Raw genomic sequence first — 21,482 nt, forward strand, 5'->3', positions numbered from 1 at the left:
AGGTTACTGCATTTTTGGCCCCTTTACATCTTTAAAACAGAGATTCTGCTCTGGATCTTAAATTGTATTTGGGTGTGAAACGGTAAACCTCCTGTTTTTATTTTTTACAAGTTTACTGAATTCTTTCTACCCTCCTGCAGGGAATGTAAAGTCATTTCACTGCCTGTTTCCTCACTTCCTCTGCTTGAGAGACTATTTGGACTTTCAAAAAACCTTCTACACTTAATCAGCGATGAGTTTATTGTGTTCAGTAGTATTTAACAAAACATCTCATTGATCTGATCATTTTAGTCAATTTGACAAATCGATTTCCAAGCTTTTCTTTTTGCAGCTAGCTGTGAAGCTAAATCACCACCAACCGTACCAGACGTCCATCATAAAACAAGATTTGGACCAACTTACACTTTGAAAACCAAGGATTTTACAGTTTCATCATTTTGTGTGCTTTGTATTGTTAAGATAGAAACAAATCAACAAACAAATGGATTACAGCTTCTATTTCCTTCCAAAAATGTTGTTTTTCTTTCAAAAAATGAAGCTATAGCTAAAGATATACCTTTGTTTTCATAATTAAATTTTTGAAATATTGAACAAACAAATAGAAGTTTAATGTTGTTTTCAACCTCCTTAAAGAGTCAATTTTATTTATTCCATATTTCTGTGAAATCTTTAACGGTGAGCTACCTCTGACACCAGAGCCGTTTGTGAAGAATTACCCAGGCCTTCTGAGTCGGTAGTACCTGTGGGTTCTGAAAGAACGATTATGGACTATGAACTTTTGAACATATTTGATTTTTTTTTAACTGAACTGAACTGAAGACAAAACTGTAAAAGGGTGAGTAAAGAAAATGAACCCTGACATTAACTGTTCCATCAAAGATAATATTCTTGTAATCAAACCCAAAGGCCTGTATTAGGCCCAAATCTCTTACGTATTTTTATTCAATACTTGTTATTTAACTGTTTTACAAATCAGTAATTAATGTTGTTTTTGGGGATGTTCTGGTTTGTTTATTGGTATATTTTCTTAAAGTAAGAAGACAGAGGGCCAGTTAGACATTGTTTAGGGGCCACCTGCGGCCCTTAGGTCTGTCCAGGTTTTATCTCTATAATTTACAACTGCTGACGGAGATATACTAGTTTTAGAAAGCTCTTATCAATAGGACCTTAGAAATCACAGCCATTTTTGATACCGTTAATTGAGGAACAAATCAGACACTAACATTTAACCTGGTGATGACTGGTGAGAGATGACAGACGGACAGCTGGCTGTTTGAACGACTGCTCCATATGCTGTTTGTAGGAGAGTCGAGAAATGAAGAACAAACATGATGGAACGTTGAAGACTTCCTGCTGATAGCCAGCAATCAACAAGGAGGAATGTTGGTGAGAGAGCGTGATTAGAAGAAAGTCTGATAAAAACAAAGCAGGTTCACTGTTCAGCCTCAAATGGCCGCAACAGAAAGACAACTGAAATGAAAAGTTCTGCCCTGCAGGAGAAAGAGAAAGTTCTTTTTGTCCATTCTGGATACATCCATCCGGTTACATAGAACCAGATCCATTTTATGTTGGTAGAAAATAGGAGAGGTGGCAAAGGATGGGAGGTATTGATGGATGGGTGGAGGGGAGATGGGAGGTGGGCCACAAAAATAAACCCAGCTCCCATCTGATGAGCAGCTTGTCCATAATTCTGAGCCCCTGCTTCATGCCAAACCCGCTTCCTGATACAGAAGCCTGATAAAAACAGACTTTCTGAAAAAATTCCCTTTTTGTTCATTTGACCCGTCAACTGCCACCTCCATCACCCCCCAAACAAACACACACACACACACACACACACACACACACACACTTTACATTTACCCTGTTTTTTTACCTAAAACATTTCTACTCTGTCCCAAAGAGAACCAGCTGGGTTTTTTTTTCTTTCTGTCTATTTTTCTCCCCCATGCAACGGTATAAACAAATTCGAATAAAATCGGCAGAAAAAAGATGTGTGTGTTCATCCCTGTTGCAGCCAACAGCTACAGGACAGATGATGTGGCCATCTTGAGATCGTTTGTCATCTGTCGGGCAGAGTTGACCTTGCAACGCCTGCCGACCGTTACACTGATATCATCTTTTATGGTGAGAAAAAACACACACACACACACACACCCCCACACACACACAAAAATAGATACAGAATAATGGAAGAAGCCAGATAGATTGAGAGAGAGAGAGAGAAAGAGAGAGGCGGCTGTTGTTTTCAGTAATAAAGACAGCATTTATGGCTTCCCCTTCGCACTGCCAGTTAAAAGAGAAACAAAAATGGAAATCCATTACGGAACGCTTCTTAAAAGTGTGACCAATCCTTGTTCAGTCAATTAAAGTCTGGAGACGGAGAATATGATGTTTGTCTGTTTAGCCTTCAATGCATACAGATCAGCCTGGATTTCATGATGGAAAGAGACTTTTTTCCCTCAGTCATAGAGACAGCGAGGAGGAAAAAAAAAGAGGGAGATGGAGGGATGGAGGGGCAGTGCAGCCAAGCTCTGCTTATCTCTTTTCTTCTCTTTCGCTTTCCTGCTTCAGCCCATCTCACCCCCTCTTCCCCCCATCAATATACAAAAGCATTAATGTGCGCAGCTATGTGCTCTGCCATTGTTCTGTGTTTAAATGCTCAGAAAGGGACGTTGTTTGTGTAACTGGCAGAGTTAGCGGTGCACTGCCGCGTCCAAAAGCCTGTGTTTAAAAGTTGCTGAGCAGAAAAAAAAAAAAAAAAGGAAAAAAAAATATAGGGCGCATTAAAAGGAGCGATAGTGAAGCAGTTAACAAGACTGGTTACCCCGGAATGAGCGGGGATGAGGTTTCACATTAAAACAGATTTATCTTAAAGTATAGTGCTAATCCCCTTCAGTTTTAATCCCACCCCCCTCCTCCCAGGCCTTCCCCTACTACATCATTTTCATTCCTATCAAGGCATATTAAAAGAAGACGCTGTTTATGCTATGCATCTTGATTTTTTACAAGGATTTCTGGCAAGTGAATCATGAAGCTCGAAGGACTTGTCTTTCGAAAAAAAATAAAGGATTATTAGAAGTAGGCCTGGGCAACAATTGTATGGCTAGTTGTTGTGAAAAAACAATCGTGATAGCAGTTAGCTGACTAGCATTAGCTCCGGGTCAAATCACCACCTCACCAGTTTGTACACTCATTTCATACATGAGCGTTCCCATGTCATCATTTTCTACTTCCATTCAAACATGCTTTAATTATACCATTATAATATAGCATATCATTTGTTATAGCTAAAACGTGTTTGAAAACTTTATTACTCTTGATCTCATTTTTTTAATTATTCCGTTTGGTCCAGTTATCTTTCATGAAATAGGACAGTTTCTTGTTCAGTTCAAATTGCTGTTCAAAATTTTTCAGTCAGAAAACTTTTGGCAGATTTTTTTGCCAAAATTTTACAATTTTGATCTGGTTTTCAGCAATTTTGTAAAAGAGTTCATTAAAATACATTTGCCGAAAAAGTTCTCACGTCGCAAACTTTCCCAGTCCAAATGTTCAGCTCAGAGGAGCTGTCAGCACGGCGTGGCCAGCGAGAGACACTCCATACTGGGATGGGAGCGGTGGAATGCTCCCATCCACTAGTAGGAACAGAACTCTGAAAAATGTCTAAGTCCAAACATTCAGCTTGGAGGGGAGGACTCTCCATTTCTTTTGGAGAAGTGTGATCTTTGCTAGCTTACAACTTATATGGTGGCAAAAACATCCATCATACATTCTACTTTAGAATTTATGAGGTTTGTTAATATTTGAACACGCTAAAGTAAAGTAAAATCTAGATGTGTTTCAGTTATTTGTGTTAAACTGGGATTAACTAAATGATGACCTCAAATTATGTGCTTTTAGTTTAAAAGAGCCTTAAAATGTAAACTTGTAAAGGTTTACACCTTTTACGTAGGTGTATGTGTATATTGCGTAACCATATATGTATTTAATGTGAGTATGTGCATATACATATATACATGGATATTTAAATGTATGTATATGGACAGTATCTTTTATTAATGTCGACTGAGGAGTCTCTGAGTAGGGTGGGGAAGTATAATCCTTGGCTTCTGCCTATTCTTTTATTAGTAAATTATTGGTTTGTAATAGCATTTTACTTTCTCCCCCTTTTTTTATAATGTAAATTTACCAAAATAAAGCTCTTCTGTAAAGCTAATGTATGATGAAAAACTACTAGTATGATTAGGCTGGTAAGTTTTTAAAAGTTTTCCACTCCTGGTCGAATGAGGCCATCAATGAATGTTGTGTTTTGTTTCATAATATGATTGAATGATACATGGTTCAGTAGCATAACTTGCACTATTCAGTGTGGCTGTCTTAGTAAAGGACAGTTTGATCAGTTTTATTCTATTGTCTCTGTTACACTCATGTATCTGTCTTTCATTTCAATAGTTTCATTGAATAAATGAAACTCTGGCGTAGCCTCACAGTGCTGTCAGTACTGTGGTACACAGTTTGATAACCACATCAACCAGGCTGCCACAGATTCTTTAATGTCAGAAGGTTTTACCACATGTGCCACTGCTATGGTAGTGACTCATATACTGCAACAATAATCTATTAATAACACAATGTATCTCACATTGTGCTATGCACTCAGCTGGCATGCTAAATACTTGAAACTGTAACTGATGGTAACTTTCTGTTGAACGTGAATAATACTTATTTGACCACTTGGAGAAAATTTTATTTCCAGGCAGACATTTGATCCATCTGTATAAAAAGATATATAATTTCAACGGAATGTAACATACCCAGGTCCGATGCAGCAGCACTCTGAATTCCTCACCCTTGATCCCATCATATGTGCACTACTCAGAAAGAATCTGATATTTCCTCACATCCAGAATCATGTAGCATGAGTTTTTCAATATACATACAGAGCAAGTCAGGGTTAGAGATATTACTTGGGTGTGACGGGCTGCAGTTATAGATTTAAATACAGCTTAACTTAAACTTTTTACTTCAACAGATACCACAAAACATTAGAATGAACGTTTAAGCCTGTGTTACCCGTCCCTAATTGGAAGAAATTAAAAAAAGTTAAAGCAATGCAGCCGGAGTCAGAGAGGGGGCAGTGGAGGAGGCTGAGGGGCGCGGCGAGTGTCTGATCTGATGCGACCTATTTGACGACTGTAATGCTGGATGGCGACGGCGGTGCTGATAGGTGGCGGAGGGGTGTTGTCATGCTCTCTGTCACACTCGGCTGTGTCACACGAGCTGGATGGATGCCTCTGTCCACTGCAAGCTGCTTGAATGAGGAAACATATGGGTGCACGAGAGCCTCGGCCCACCTCATGAATATTTGATTCATATTTCCTGTGTGTATGGGCAAGAAAAATAGAGAGAGAGAGAGAACGGAGGAAGAAAGAGGGAAAAATAGGAAGGATATTTCTTTCTATTTCTCACTTGTCATTTCAGAAAAAGCTCACAAGGCTTACTTTGTGGCATTCTAATCATAATTGCCAATCCTGAATACAAATCTCTCAGCGCCAAACATGCCGAGTGAAACTGAAATGACAAAATGAAGCTCATATAACGGTGTAATCAAAGTTACATTCAGGAGAAAAAGGATAAGCAGGGGAGGGGGGGTAAGAGGGAAAGAGGGAGTTCTTCCCTAACCAGCAGGAGATGAGGATCAGGGGCCAGTTATTAGCTCGGCCACGAACAAAGGGCCCCAGTGTTGCAAGGTGGCTTATGCCTCAGACAGTTACTGTACCTTTCAAAACTAATATGTAACCATATCTGTTTTAAAAGGATTATTCATATTACTGTGAATTCATGGGAAAACTTGTTCCCATCTCTGTGACCTAGGAAACTCAAATCCCACTTGTAGTAAGCCCCCAACACACACACACACACGCACACACACACACACACACACACACACACACACCCTCAACACAGACACATTCACTCCAACTGCATAACTGGCCTTTAACAAAAAATATCCCATTTAAAAAGATAGGCACATTAAATTTTTGTTATGATGTCAAATATCCTCAGCTTTTTTTGACAGAACAATGGAGCTGATTGTGCTTTAATGCTACTGAGGCGACTGGAAAAGGTCAGCGCGGGCGTGGCCGGGCGCACAAGGACGGCACTGACTGAAAATTGGGTTATATGTGATCAACTAAGTTATTAATCAGATTAAAATGGATTCCCTCTGCCTGCTGTTTAACTAGGCAAGAGGGAGGGAGGGGAGGAAAAAAAAAAAAGAAAGAAATAAAGACGGCGCAAAGAGGGACAGAGATGCAGAACAAATAGGCCAGTGTTTACACATCCAAGAGCAAAGAAAGCCATTGTGTTGGGAAGCGCTCGCAGATGAGTTCCGATAAGGGCCGGGGCCCTTCGGAACATCCCGGCACATGGAACCCGGCTGTCTAAAAGCATGTGCCCTTGCCACAGATGCCCCCTCGTCTCATCCAGGTAACCTCTCTAATCCTGATTAAATCACTGTAATTAGAATAAGCAGCGTTCCTCCACCCCCATATTTCCCTAATAAAACAATGCAGCCGTTTAAATCCAGTCGGTGGGATTTGCAACGCAACAATGCAGTTTATATCCATCTCTGCTGAGGAATTAAGTGTATTTTCTAACTGCTAATGTTGTAACGTTGCGGGGTGATTTGTTTCGACGCTCGCTATTCTTATTCCCCCTGCGGTTTTGCTTTGCCCCCCCCGCTCCCTTTTTTCTCTCCCTCACCAACTTTATTTATTTGGCTCTTATTTATTTGCTTGTCTGCGCTTTTTTTTTTTTTTGATGTTAAATCAAACAAGATTTTTTTTCTATTTTATTTTTTTTTTAGCAAGTGGTCGGGATCATTCCCTGCGACGGGAAAATAATGCAACTTATTTGTCCTTAATTGCCACAGAGCTTTTCAAACACAGCAACTTGCCGCCTGTGCGTCTCTACCTGTGTATATTTTTTTGTTTTTATTAGTATCACGGCACGGCTCCATTGATGTGGAATCGCAGAGGAAATAAAAGTTGACATAGTTTCTTCGTTTTTTTAATAATTTTTTTTTCCCGTACCCCCACAATCCCTTGTTTTCCTCCCCGCTCTGCCTTGCTCTCTGTTGTTTTTTATATATCTGTATTTTTCCTTGAAGTTGCTGCGGCATTGTCTCATTATGTGTCGACTTGCTTTGTAAGTGTAGTTATTATGCCTGTGTGTCTTTTCCTGGCAGTGCTGTTTTCTTTCAATCTCTCTCTACTCTCTCTCTCTCTAACACACACACACACACACACACACACAATGTGCTGTCTCTCTCTGTTTCTTCCTCGGAGGATGAGGAGCTTTATGAGTACAACTCCTCTGAGGCATCCTCTTCACATCTCCAGGGCGCCTGGGGAAGGGAACGTTGCATTCTTAAGAGGAGCAACTCAAACTGAACAAAGTCTACAGGAGTCAAGGAAGAAAAGCAACAAACAGCAAACTAACGAGATGGGAAGCAAAGATCATGTCAAATATATCGGGTTAGAAGGCTAATTTATAACCCATTGTTTAATGTTTTCCAATATCAAATACTCTGCAAACTCGCGGTGGGTGCAACAATATATAGACATGAAAGCGCTTTATTTGCACAAATATATAAACTCACATACGTATGCTTTCTGCGACTGTTCTCACGCTGGTTTCTCCCCATCCCGTCTCTGTAACACTGAATGGAATAATTGTCATGCAACTTTCCAATCATCCACCATTCGTCTCCATTTTTCTTATGAAGCGCAACTCGATCCTGCCTCTCATTCACTGCGCTGTACTTACAGGAAACACGATGTGACCGATATTATTGGTGGTTTTAGTAAGAATGGCTGAGAAAGACCAAGAAAGGAAGAATACGATGGTGTTTCAGATAGAAGCTTTCAGCAGCCCACTGATATGTGGGAATTAGTAAGTGGGGGGGAATATTTTTAGAGAGTGAGAGCAACAGGTTTGCCGCTTGACAGCAGCTATTACATTTGATTGCTCCTTGAAAACTACACTATTTTGCTCTTTTGGGTGACAAGGTGATAATGCACCTCTGCACAAGTTAAACTGGTAATATCACCGCACGTGGGAAATAGCACCTTGCCTTCACCAGCCGTCAGAACTGTCACTCCGGCATGACAGAGGTGCACAATGAGAGCTTGGGGAAGCGCATCACCAACGGTAGTATTCCTCTCAGTAAAACACAGACACACACACACGCCCACAGACACACACACGCAGACAGACAGAGAGACAGACAGACAGACAGACCTCCAGATGGCTTAATCACTGGAGGAGCCCATGCCCTCAAGCAACAAGCAAAAGAAAGAAAGACTTGAGAGTGAGAAAAACAGAAAAAGGATGGATCCTGGAGTGTGGGAAAGTGAAATGCAGGAATTTAAAGGAGGGGGGAAGAAGGGGACGCCAGTGAGCTTGTATCGGTCCGAACAGAGAAACATCAGTTATTTCCATCTGGGCACTCAGATGTTGGTTCAAGTTTTAATTAAGTTAGTCTGGTTACCAGAAAAAAAAAAAAAAACACAACATGGCTGAATTAGACATGACTAAACCATTTAATCATTTGATCTGGTGGGGAAAAAAGAAGGGAAACTGGACAATCAGTTTTTGTTTTCCTTGAAAATTTTAGAAAAGTTTTAGATTCTGGAGTTTCTTTCATGTTTAGTAGTAGAATGTATCTCATGTTTAAATGGGTATGGTTCCATGAAAGAGCATTGATATGTTGAGACAGGTAATATCTGCAATTAGATTGTGTAATAAAAGAAATGAAAAACAAGAGTAACCTGAACATGTTACAATGATTTTAATGATCCTGCTCACAGTCATCGGGTAAACTGGAGGTCTGCAACTAATTGAGAAAATGTTCCCAATGTGGAAGAAAGGCGTACATGTAAATTTTGGTTTACTTGCATTTATATGCAAACTTGCATGTGAAGAACTTGTGCTAGGCAGTAAATAATTCAGCTAGGCATAACAAATAAACCATTTAGTCAACAAAAATTACACCAATTCATCTAAAATGGATGCTTTTAGAAGTTTGGAGGAGGAATCCAGAAGAAAACCGTAAAAGGTGACACAACCCTGTCAGAAATGTATAAAACTTATGCAAGTCTAATAAATTATGACTCTTGAGGAGAGCTAGCTAAAGTTTGGTAACATTAATGTAGTTACCTGTCACAAAGATCATGCATAAAAAAAGCATGTAACAGCATATTTGTCATACATTTATAAAGCATAAAATAGCTGAGCGAGAGCCTTTTTTTTCACTAACACAAACAAAACAGCAATTATTAGGAGAACTACAGAGTATACCATAAGAGTCCTTGATATACTGATGGGTCTAATTGAACACATCCAAGCATTTCCCTGGCCTCTTTCTTTTGCCTACTCCTCTAATTCTAAGAGGTGCTCAGCTATGAGCGCTGCCATTTTCTGCTCTAAAATCCTCCGAGCACGACGCTCTCCAGCTTGTCAGTCTCAACCTTCCAAAGTCCCACACCACATTTAATATATTAAGTGAACAAGGGGGTTGAGGTAACGTGAGTAATACAACGTGAGGGGCAATGTTCGCAAGCAGACCTGGCGTGTACAGCACCGTTTGAATAATGTAATACTTCATGTTTGATAATGCATGGCTATAGATAGGTCTACAGCGCAGCCAAGTATTGATTGTGTTAAGCACACCTAGAGTACAGCAAATGGTGTGGGTATATATCAATCTTTACTATGAACTGTACTTAAGTAACCAGATACCTTGTCTGATTACAGAAACCTTGAGGCCACAGATGCTGCTAATGACATTTATTAATAAACCTAATTTTCAGGGCCAGTTTGAGGCATGCTTTAATATCACAGACAGGTTGAGTGTGTGTTTGTGTAAATTCTCACATCTTCATCTATATCTGTTAAGAGTCAAAGTGCAACTAGACTCATGTATATTGTGGCCTGTTGTGCCTCCTCCGGGCATACTAATGAAGAAGCGGTCAGTCCAGACGTGCAACGCGTGCCCTACGACGCTTCCCGCACATTCAGGGGAGAATTTCGATATTAATGATTTATGCCATATTTGCATACAAACCTAATGCAAACCCACTCAAGATAATCACATTTTGCCAGGTCTGAATTGAGTTTTACAGACGTCTGTGCTACTACCCCCGCCTTCTTCTTTTTTTTTCCACCCACCATGTAACAGTGGAATGTGTGTCTCTTTTTTTTTCTTTCTTTTTTTTTGTTCAAGCTGCGGGTGACCCCCCCAACACAAGGGGTTTACAAGTGGACACATAAAGAAGGACTGTAATAGTGCATTTTACTGAGACAAGTGTGCCTATTATTTCCCTTCCAGCCACGCAACAGTAGCGTATGAACCAGGACCAGCAGAAACAGGAAGGATAATAGCACACACTGACAGCGTTGTCAACGAGGATGGTAAAAATGTTATTTTGTCCTGAAAACACTGTATCCACGCTCTTCCCTTATGCTTCTATTTCAACTCATTTCAACTAGTTGAAATATACGACTCAGATTTTTTTTAGGGAACATTTAATGATGACTGCGACCAAACTGAGCTACTAGTTGCAGTATATTTCAGCCGAATACAGAAACACAAGCAGAAAATGTTTGCAGATCTTATCAGTTCAACATAAACTGAAGTATTATAGTTTAAGAAACTAAGTGGACAAGAAGAGACCAAATGCACTGATAGTTAATGACTATTATGGCCCAGCAGTTTTAACAACGTTTTGCCAAATAAATGAAAAATACAGTTAACGTGAAGTATCTTATACAGAATTACTAAAACACTTATGAACCTAATCACTTATAAGTGATTTTTTCCCACCTTTAACTAATCAAAATCCTGTTTACATCTGAAAAACAATTTACATCGGACCCAACTTATGGTTTTGCTTTACAAAGTGATTTCATATTATTGCAACACAAAGTTTATGCACTTTGTGAAATAACTTGGAAAAATTCTCCTTTATTTTAGCGTTAATGAAAAGCTGCACAAGTATTTCCATAGCTTTGTCTTGGAGGAACTAAATAATCACTTTTATCTCATTTACATTCTAGGACTCCTAAAAAAGGATTTGATTTTACTCTATAATGCCTCAATGTGATTATTAGTGCAGTAAAAAAAAAAAAAAACGCCTGAAATTCAAAGTTAAATATTTGTAACGGCTAACACAGCTATCCACTTTACATTTCTAGCTTCCAGATTAATGCATGTGTGAAATTTAGGACATTCTGCTACAAAGGTTTTCTCTCTTTTTAAGAATACTTCATAGTCACTATTATCTTATTTTCTTGTGCCCATAAATAATGAGTTTGCTGTCTAGTTGCAGCCATTTAGTTTCCTTTTTGCTTTGGACATAACAAAAAATATCAATGATTTTATTAAAACTAATGAAACCATTGAATGACTTTAACTATGTGTCACTGGTAGAGGCCTCATGGATACCGATGTCCAATAGCACACGTTTTTACTCTCTTTTTACACAGACACTCGGCAACTAGCGAGCACTGTAAAAAAAAAATAGGGAGGGCGAGATAAAAAGACTTTTTTTTCTTCAGTTTCAAGGATCAGCTATAACCTTAGCAGAATCATGAAAGCTGACAGTTCATTTTTCACAGGGTCATAGATCGACGAATCTTATAAAGTAATGGGCTTTTGGGAGCCGGCTTTATGAGGGCTAAGATGGTTAAGAGACATGTGGAGGAGATGGTACAGGGAACTGAGGTCCTGCTCTGACTCATCCAGGGTTATTCCCCCCATGCTGAGGAGCAGGAGGGAGGAACTGCACTCCCAGTAATATAAACGTGTAATAAAGATTAATCTGTTGCTAGTCGCCAGGCTGATAGCTTCTAAACTTGCTTGAAATAAGGCTCAAATCACTTCAGGGCCAATCTTGAGATATTTAGTGAGGGTTTGGGACTACCTTTGTGGGTGTCAAGCAAAAAAAAAAAAAGGGTTTATGCATTTGTGAGCTTTGGGGTTTATGTGTATGCAGCAATGGTGCAATTTAATCTACCTTAAAAATTTAGTTTCATGCAGGTATAAGGCTTTTGTTTTTGTGAGGTTGTTTGTAAATGTGTGTGTGGGGGTGTGCGTGGGTGTGTGTGTATGTGTGTGGTTTCCAGTATTAACTATGCCATGAGGTGTCACACATGCTCACCGGTTCCATCAGACCTCTTCACGCCGCCCATGATTGATCCACCACTTCCGCCTCCCAGACCGTTGAACGTAGGGGTGGAGTCATTACTGTAGGCGCGGAGGACAGACAGCATGGTCATTTGCTGCTCCAGGTGGGCCTGCGGATCAGCCTTCAAAAGTCCCGATGCACCTTCCGAGGACAGGAGGCCCAGGCCCTGCTGCCACTGCTTGTCCAGCATCAGGGTTTGGTTCTGGGCTTGGGGAACCAGAGACAGTGGCTTCATGGTGGTGGAGGATGCTGCTAAACCAGCATTGCTCATTAGAGTAAGAGAAGAGTCATCTTGCAGCTGTTTAGCATGAGACTGGCTGTGGTCAGAAGCAGGACTGCCTTCTTCCTCTTTCTCCAAGTCCATTTGTTCATCATCATCTCTTTCCTCCTCTTCTTCGGCCACTCTACCATCATCATCCTCTTCCTCAGAGTTATTCTGTAGCTGTGGTCTCTTTGGGGTGTTTGAAGGGGTCCCGCATGTGCTGTGCTCCCCAGCTTTTGTGATTTCTTCATCTGATCCAATGCGGTCATACTCAGTTTCTCCACAGGAACCCCTGTCACCAATCTGGTCATCCACAGCTAATGGTGTTCCTCCAATGACCTGATTGTGCAGTTCCAGTCCCTGCTCTGCTATATAACCTTGAAGGCCTGGGGTAACTCTTGAAGAGCCATCATACAGACCACCGAACCTCCTGAAGAAATCACTCTGGAAGGGGTTGTAAGGTTGGTCGATGTGGTTGTTCCAAACTCCCTGGATTTTCTCACCATCTCTGTCTCCTTCTCTGTCCAGCCCCAAAGCAGAGCTCTTGATATTGGAAGAATGAATGGTAGAGTTGGCGGGAATACCCTCTTGCTGAATCTCCTTGCCAGCATCAGCCCGCTGCATTTGGGCTTTACCCAGGTGGTTAGCTTGAAGATGTAGAGCCATGAGCTCCAAAGAGGAAGTAGAGAAAGAGCAGAAGAGGCAGCCGTGCCAAGCCACGTTATCGTGAACAGTGATCGAGGAGCCAGGCAGGGATCCGGGTCCACACTCAGGACGTACTGATACAGAAAGATCAAGAGGTTCATACTGGGACCCAGGCTTTCCAGTCTCTGAATGCTTCTTGGCTTCTGGTTTGTCATCTTTCTCTTGGTCACTTGAGACAACACGTTTGACTTTGGGCTCACCATTATCATGGTAGCGCTGAACTGGGAGCTGGACAGGGTTGTGGTTGTCAGCAACATCTTTCTTCATAGAGCTGAGGACAAAATTGTCCATGAAAGCTTGGAGAGAACCTTGGAAGTGGACTCCGTTCCCTATCATACTTTGGTAAGCCCTGCTCAGGTCGGAGAAGCTGGCAGCACCGTCAGCTGCTGAAACAATGGGGGATTGGCCATCTGGAGTCTTCAGGTTCTCAGCTGAATGGATCGAATCAAAACGCCGATCCCCACGATCGCGATCTCGTTCGTGTGGCGCTATGATACCAGCCGATGCCCACTGATGAGGCAGCAGCGGACCAGCTCTGAAGTCCAGATTGGCTGGCATGCCCTTGAAAACATTACGGAGTACATCTGGTCGGGCGAAGATCCCACTACCTGCTTTCCCAGGATCGTCTTTATGGTCTGAAGATGTGTTGTGGCCAGAGGACGAGCCTGATGTGTTGGAGCCGTTTTGACGTTCACGATGGTGGCGCTCGAGGTGGTACTTCAGACTGGCAGACTGGGTGCCAGCATAGTCACAATGAGGGCATCGGTAGGGTTTTTCTCCTGAGAAGCCAAAACAGAGACAGGGAGCGAGAAAGAAAGAAAGAAAAAGACAAGGAAAACAGTGAATAATTAACCTGCTTATTACATTAACTCTGTATCAAAATCTATTTATTGGAGCAGGGAAAGTGGACCCTAGGGTCATGTAACCTCCCTCAACAAAGAAAATTAGGTCAAATGAGCTCACCAAAAAGATATGCATTTCATTAACCACTAAGAGAAAGAGAAAGGATATTAGTTCATATTAAAAATGTCAGCTTTAGATACCTGTAAAAAGATGGCTTTTCAAAGTAGAAAGGAATTTGAGAAACTAATATAAATACTAACACAAAGAAAAGAAGAAGAAAAAAAAAAAGCTACAATTAATGAACCAGAGAAGTCTTTCTATCAACAACAACTACCGCTGACTGGAAGTCTTTTGTCTTCCAGTCAGCGGTCCATCGCCGCCTGATGTCTATATAAGTGTTAATGTGCTTATGTTAGGACAGGAGCCGGCCAGTGATCATGGGCTGATCCAGCTTCACCAAGTGAGCCATCACTCAGATCAACACCATAAAGACGTTTCACTATACGCTGCTTTCACTTCACTGGTACCGATGATAATTTTATCTGAGAACAAAACTATCTGGATGTTATCTGTTCCTCGAAGGATGTGACTAGACCTGTATTTATAACAAAATGTGTGTGTGTGTGTGTGTTTGGAGTGGGGTCACTGTCTCTGTGCTCTTGCTTTGTTTGCTCTCAGGCGTGTGCCTTGGCAGTGAGAGTGTAATTTCTCGGACATTCCCCATTTGCAGCTTCTCCTGCGGGGTGAGGGGATGTTGGGGTGTGTGTGTGTGTGTGTGTGTGTGTGTGTGTGTGTGTGTGTGTGTGTGTGTGCGTGTGTGTGCGTGTGTGTGTGTAGGGGTGTGTGTGTGTGTGTATTGGTGGGAGGAGGCGGAGGGCTCTGAGAGTAATGCAACCCTGACCACACTTCAGCGAATCAAATAAGAATACAAACTAGGCTAAACTGCTATGTAAAAGTAATAAAAGGACGAGGGGAAAATTGCAGGCAACACATGTGGACCACATGTCTGTTTGGAGCCCGGTGATAAAGAACAATATGATTCACTACAGAGGATACAGATGAAAGTGATTTATATTACAGTAAAAGACGGGGGAATCTGTTCTGTAACATCTACATGTGTTTATTTATGCTTCACATCCATATTCATGGATATTCCTGATGATGGTTTAACTCTAGCATTATTCTGCCTGAAGTAGATCTTCCATAGGAATGATACTTATGTTGAAATAGAACACATCCTGCTAGCAATTATAATAGGCTTGGCGTCTGAGCCAGATTTGGATTCATTAAACAATGAACAAAGAGGGAAAAAATGCTAAGCTTGATTTTTTTTTCTTTCTTTCTTTTTTTTTTTGAAACACATACATATAAAAAGTTGCCAGAGTGGAATTTCTGTAAGAGGGATAACAATAACTGTGTGTAAAGGCATGCAGATTGGTGGAAAAATAAATAAAAGGGGAATCGGATGGCTGTAGAGTTTTGTATGTGCATTCTTTCTATATATTTAAAGTATATGCCAATAAAATATTTAGATTATACGCATGGAAAACATTTCATAGAGAAGAAAAAAAGCATTGTTACGCAAGGCTGGTTTGAATGATTTAAGTCGGGCTGTGTAGTAAATCATGGATATAATTAGCAAATGGCATACTGCTCAAGTAATTTATCATTATTTAGAGGGCACCATTCCAGAAAAAGACTCTGTGATCTGCAGACCTACTGCAGAGTTCTCAAATAAAGGGCCACAAACACCAACTCAATAGAATATTGATACGGGAGAGAAAAGAATAGGGGGCTATACAAAAGAAAATTGAAGGTGGAACTGCTGAGGAGTGTAAAAAGAAAGAATAAGAGAAAAAAAGCAAAGAAAAGAGAAGGAGAGCATGGAGAGAGACAGATAACCCTGACTGGAGAAAGAAAGACAATGATTTGATATCTTTTCTCTTACAGCAGAGTGTCTGTGAAGCATAGAGTATATTTAAAATAAACCATATGAGATGAGCTTTTAACCCAATAAGTGCTTCTCCTGTGAGCTGCCGAACAGAGGCTCAGTGCTGATTTAATAAGGAAACGTCCCTGATGCAAATGATCATTCTCAATTCCTCTAACTGGACAAAATGATATTCTAAGAGCCAAATTAGACAGAAATTAGACTGATAAGATTTTTTTTCCCATCCTCTGTTTTTTCTTCCCTAATAAGACATTGTTAATGTTTAAGGAGAAAATAAAGATTTATGTGCACTAACAAGGTATACAATCGCTCTCAAATATGTACTCACCCCTGTTCAAATACATCATTTTTGACCTTTAATGGAACATCTTGAGGGTGCAAAAAAGGCTTTTTTTCTAAGAAAACACAAAGACTTAGCTCACGTTTCTTCCCAACCTTGACGTAGAATGTGCTATGATTTCATAAAACCAAAGTTGAGTGTTTTGTCACATACATAACAACAAAGAAATGCCATATCCAGAGTGAAAATCAATCAATAGAATGACTACATCAACAGAAAATAAAGTTTTGAAATGCTCCTGTTAGATTTAAAACTGAAGTTGACAGAGGATCTGTGGGGTCCCCCAAGAGGGCTGTGGGTAAGAGATGTCATCACAATCTGCTAGATTTGAAGAGACCTTTGTAGGTAAATTGGCCAAATCAAAATGTAATGCGCTAACAGACTAATACCAACCACCTCTAGTTAGTTTTTTTATTTTTTTATTTCGTCCTCTAACAGAGGTGAATACCAGGGGCTTGTATACGTTTTTTTTTTTTCATCCAGTGTATCTAAAGTGACAAAGACAAACCTTCCAAAATTTTTTACTCATGACCCCATCCTACTGATGCTTATAGGGCAAGGCGAGCTCAAGGCAAAAACAAATGTTCAGAGTGATCTGTTTCTGTCCATTTCCCATTAAAATTAAGCACAGGACTATCTGGAGCAAGTGAAACAGATGACTTGTGCATTTCTGCCTCTCCTTGTGTTTATGGACGTGTGTGCGCACCATTTGGAATGTGTGTGAACACATGTTTATGCATGCGTGTCAGCTCAACACTGTGTGCATGTGTGGTGTGTGTGTGCTTGCGTGTATAGGCGTGTGTGTGTTTGTGTCTTAGAGAGCCATTTGGACTGGCTAAGACATCTGCTCCATCATACGTCAGGGGCCTGGTGTGACATCTGGGGAATATACTGTATCCTGCCTTGCAACATTACACACAATTTACTGCTAAAGGTCATTATGTACCCGTTAATCCACTTTTAATTGATATCAGCCAAACAGCACAACTTCCCAGGCACATGACAGATCATTCCTGCATCAAAGCCAGGAAACTGCTTTATGGCATTTAAAAATAGATTGGTCAACTTTTCACAGTTGTTGGACTATTTTATTTTATTTTTTTTATTTTTAGCATTTAAATGGACGGAGAGCACAGATAGAACATTTTGTTAGCTGTGCCGTGGTTTCAAATGATTCAGAGATAAGTACTGTTAAAATGCTGACCGGCTGTGACCAGTTTTGAGTCTTTTAAATCAATATGCCATTGATCCTTTGAAACTAAAAGGTTTAATTTTCTTTGCAATTAGCATAAATTAGTAAAAAATAAGGCACAGATAAGATTATTACACCTGTTATAACAAAAACACTATGTTTTCAACTGTGGGGATATTGTTTCTTTTACCTTTTTGTTGAAAAAAAACACAAAACAAACAAACATGTATTTTAACATTTTTGTGTAAACACCTAAACCTTTTTACTGAAGGTTAATATTCCCTGTGAATATTTGTGCCTACTTGTCCATGCTTACTGCAGAGGAGGAAATTAAAGTGGCACAACTGACAGGCAGTGGCGTAAAATGTGGGTATGAACAACATGAGCCGCATAGGGGCGCTGCGCTGAAGAGGTGGAAATATTATTATATAATGTGGCCTATAATGTGTCTGCATACACCTCAGAAAGTACACAGTGGAGCACCTGCTGACAGAAAACTGGTAACGGATTTTTTGTTTAGCTAGAACAATGGAAACATTTGATTCATGTCATAGTGACAATGAGGAAGAAATGCTTAATTAAGGTGTGTTAATGGAACCCAAGCCAAAAAATTACCCTTAATATCAGCATTTTAATATTCTTCCTCTGTTTGCTGTGTGTTTAAATTGTCAAGATACATCTTATTAAAAAGGGGCATGAACGTCTAGAAGTAAAACTAACAAAATAGTGTGAATGTGATCAGATATCTGGGGGGATAGTTATTGGTTTTTTAAGTGAGGATTTACTGAAAGGTTATAAGCACATAGTATATATGTTGTGATGCAGGCAACCTTACGTTTGGTGTAAATCCAGATTATTTGGTCTTAGATGCTGAAGCTGACAAAGATCAAGACCAAAAAGGACTTCTATCGATTTACCGTCTTCAAATAATTCCTGTAAGTGTGACAGTGATTATACAAGCACTATTTTATCTCTTGGTAATTGTTAAAATCCACGACAATTGGACAGAAACATAGCTATCCTGAAATGTGACAAGGGGAGGCCAAACCAGCAACCTTCATATTGCCGGATGTCTACTGTACCCAATGAGCCACAGCGTGTCACAGGTTGCTATGTAAATAGAGCAGTAACCTAGGAAGACATGAACGAGTCTACATGGTTTCCTACAAGAGTTTTGAAATGGTAGAAATCCGCGCTCTCTTAGGTGATTAACCAGTTTGAACCTCTTTCTCTTTTTCTGAGGTAGAGTTGTTGAGCAAACTTTTAAAATATTGCTAAAAATTAAGGTGCAAATTAGGTGTGCTTTCATCTACTGGTTTGGTGAAAATACAGTAGAGAGAGTGTAATTTGGTCAGAAGTTACATATGGCTATCATAAATGAGATGCAGAGGTGGAAAACTAGCCTGGACCACACATTTCAGAAAAATGGATGGAAAATTTTGCTATGTCAGAACTTATCAGCAAATGTGTTTTCAACTCCCTTTTTGCACATCAACTCTTTTTTCAGAAAAGCAGAAAATGACCTCAAGCAATCCGTAATCAGCTCTGTTATGCAGTATGTGTTTCTATATACACATGCTGCACATAATGACAAAAGTCATTATGAAAAACTGTCAACCACCACAGCCTGCCATGTGAACAACTGTGGACTCTATAGCAATAAAATCATTTTGGTTTGAATGTGTCTTCAAAGCCATTCACTTAAACTGTGACAGCATTTTTGAAAACACATTTGCATGATAGAAACTTGATCTGAAGAGCTTTTTGGGTTTTGAACTACAGGTAAGCTACAATCTATCCATCATCCTCCAACAGGACTTTCCCTGAAAACGTCTGAACATTAAGGGTGTATTCACGTCAGCCCTGCTTTTCCTCTTTAATCCATCTGCACTTTATTAGCCTAGAAAGTCCAGTTGAAAAGCAGGAAGTGCGCTATATTGCAGGGCATTCTGGGTAAATACAACCAAAACATGTGTCTAATGCTAGTGGGAGAAATGGCTCATACTGAGGCCATTGTTAAAAAACCAGAGACAAAGAAATCCTGCAACTGCATCTTTGTTTACATTTGGTGAAGAACGCCGTTACTCTCAGTGTCTAGTTTACAGGTTTTTGTGTCGTTATCGTCCGTGGTTCTTGGTGCAGCGCCACCACAGGCAAGGAGGGGAATAGGTTTTTCAAAGGGTTGGTTCATTTGACACAGTGAGTGCAATGTGAAAGAAAGCCAACTCAATCGAACTGAGTCAACTGGATTGTCAGTTGTAAAAACACCATAAAGTCAATTCATTATACAGTCATTTTTCTGTCATGCTCTTTCCTTCAGGCAGATACTAAACATACTTTACAGCTTTCATGGTAATTCTGTTTTCTTTGACTCACCAAAATCTTGCTCATGTTTGAATAACGTTACCACAGAAACTGACTTTATTATGTACGTTAACTCTTGTGCTCATTAGGTTTTTTTCTTAAATACATGTATTGTATGGTTGTTGTCAGAAATAAATCTTCTAATGCTAGCATCTTTGTCTTTTGGCAGTTAGCACTAGAATGGCTAGAGTTAGTCCACTTTGACGTATACCTATATCGGCTTCGATAGTCCAACTGGCCTGAAGGATTTTATCTAGCAGGTGCTTTTGTTCAGTAAATAGGGCCATTACCTTATCAGTACCCTGGTAATGGCCTCAACGCATCTCACAGTTGCACAATAGACTTAGACTTCGACTTCGACTGACTTTGTTGTCATTTTCAATGCACAGGGTGTATAAAGAACGAAATTTCGTTGCATACGGCTCAGGATAATGTTTGAAGTTCCAATGTTGTGAGTAAAATAAAAGTCTGATGGCAAGTAGGAAAAAGCTGTTTCGGAACCAGGTGGGCCTGCACCGGATGCTGCAGAACCTCTTTCCAGAGGGCAGCAGGGAGAACAGTCCATGGTGGGGGTGTGAGGGGTCACTGATGATGTTTCGGCCTCAGGACACGCATCCTGCATCGATGGTTGACCTGACACTTCGCCCTTTTGCCTGAGCTGGGTGTGGAAGGTTGTTGCCGAAGCAGTTTCTCCTTGTGTGCCTTCTTCTCACTCACATGAGAGTTACCGAACTCTTTTGCAAGCTCAACCAGGAAGTCCACCCGTCTCTCCTGCACCCCAATGCATGCCTGATAAAGCACATGTGCATTCAGTGCTGCCATGTCAATCATGTTTGCCAGGTTTGCTGACCAGCTGTCACATAGTGATGGAACCTTGGTCACCCCCCGCAAGATTATGACTGAAATAAATGCCATTAGTTCTTGTGAACTAAATAGGTGAAGCAGTCACCTATTTATCCTCCACAGCACAAAAGGCTGCATGCAAATTTGCATGTGCAAAGTCTCCCAGATTTCTTTTGCTTACACTTTTTGCATGATTTTTTTGAGGTGGATCAACACAATTAATTTGGTTAGTTTATTTCTAAACTGTCATGTTATACCCTCTTAGCTTTATTTCAAAGAGAAACATTACTAATTTCTTTTAGAAAAACCTTTGCATATTTTTTGAAACAGATTCTATGTTTTGCAAACTCTATGTACATTTGGCAAAATGACCTGGATAATGCAGCACAACATCATGGATCAGCTGCAAAAGGTCACATCTCTCCAAAAACACTTCATGTATGCTTCAAAACTAAACTGAAGAGCACTACCTACAGGAGACCTGATCTCCTGCAGGTATCATAGATACCCACCCCCAACATGGACTATTCACATTCCTACCTTCTGGCCTGACGGTCAACGACCACATTTACAATTGAAGAAGGGATGCTAATTTGAGCCATCAGAGTCGTCAGGGTGGACTCCGGCCTATTGGCCCTGCTGAGCCGATATGGGAAGGACTCGAAAACGGTATCATCCTAGTGTTAGGGGTAATCTGGCAGTGTTTCTCACATTGCCAGGACTAACTGTTC

General features: G+C 40.4%; 1 protein-coding gene across 8 annotated transcripts in view; it reads right to left on the reverse strand.

The window, feature by feature from the left end:
* znf536 (zinc finger protein 536) overlaps positions 1 to 21,482 on the reverse strand; it is a 237,311-nt gene that overhangs the window by 40,917 nt on the left and 174,912 nt on the right. For all 8 annotated transcript variants that reach the window (XM_023332538.1, XM_023332539.1, XM_014470109.2 and 5 more), the window contains one exon: positions 12,225 to 13,997. In XM_023332538.1, coding sequence (XP_023188306.1) covers positions 12,225 to 13,997 — 1,773 coding nt within the window. The remainder of the gene's footprint in view (positions 1 to 12,224; positions 13,998 to 21,482) is intronic.

Source organism: Xiphophorus maculatus, chromosome 4 (assembly GCF_002775205.1).
Source record: "Xiphophorus maculatus strain JP 163 A chromosome 4, X_maculatus-5.0-male, whole genome shotgun sequence".
NCBI lineage: Eukaryota > Metazoa > Chordata > Actinopteri > Cyprinodontiformes > Poeciliidae > Xiphophorus > Xiphophorus maculatus.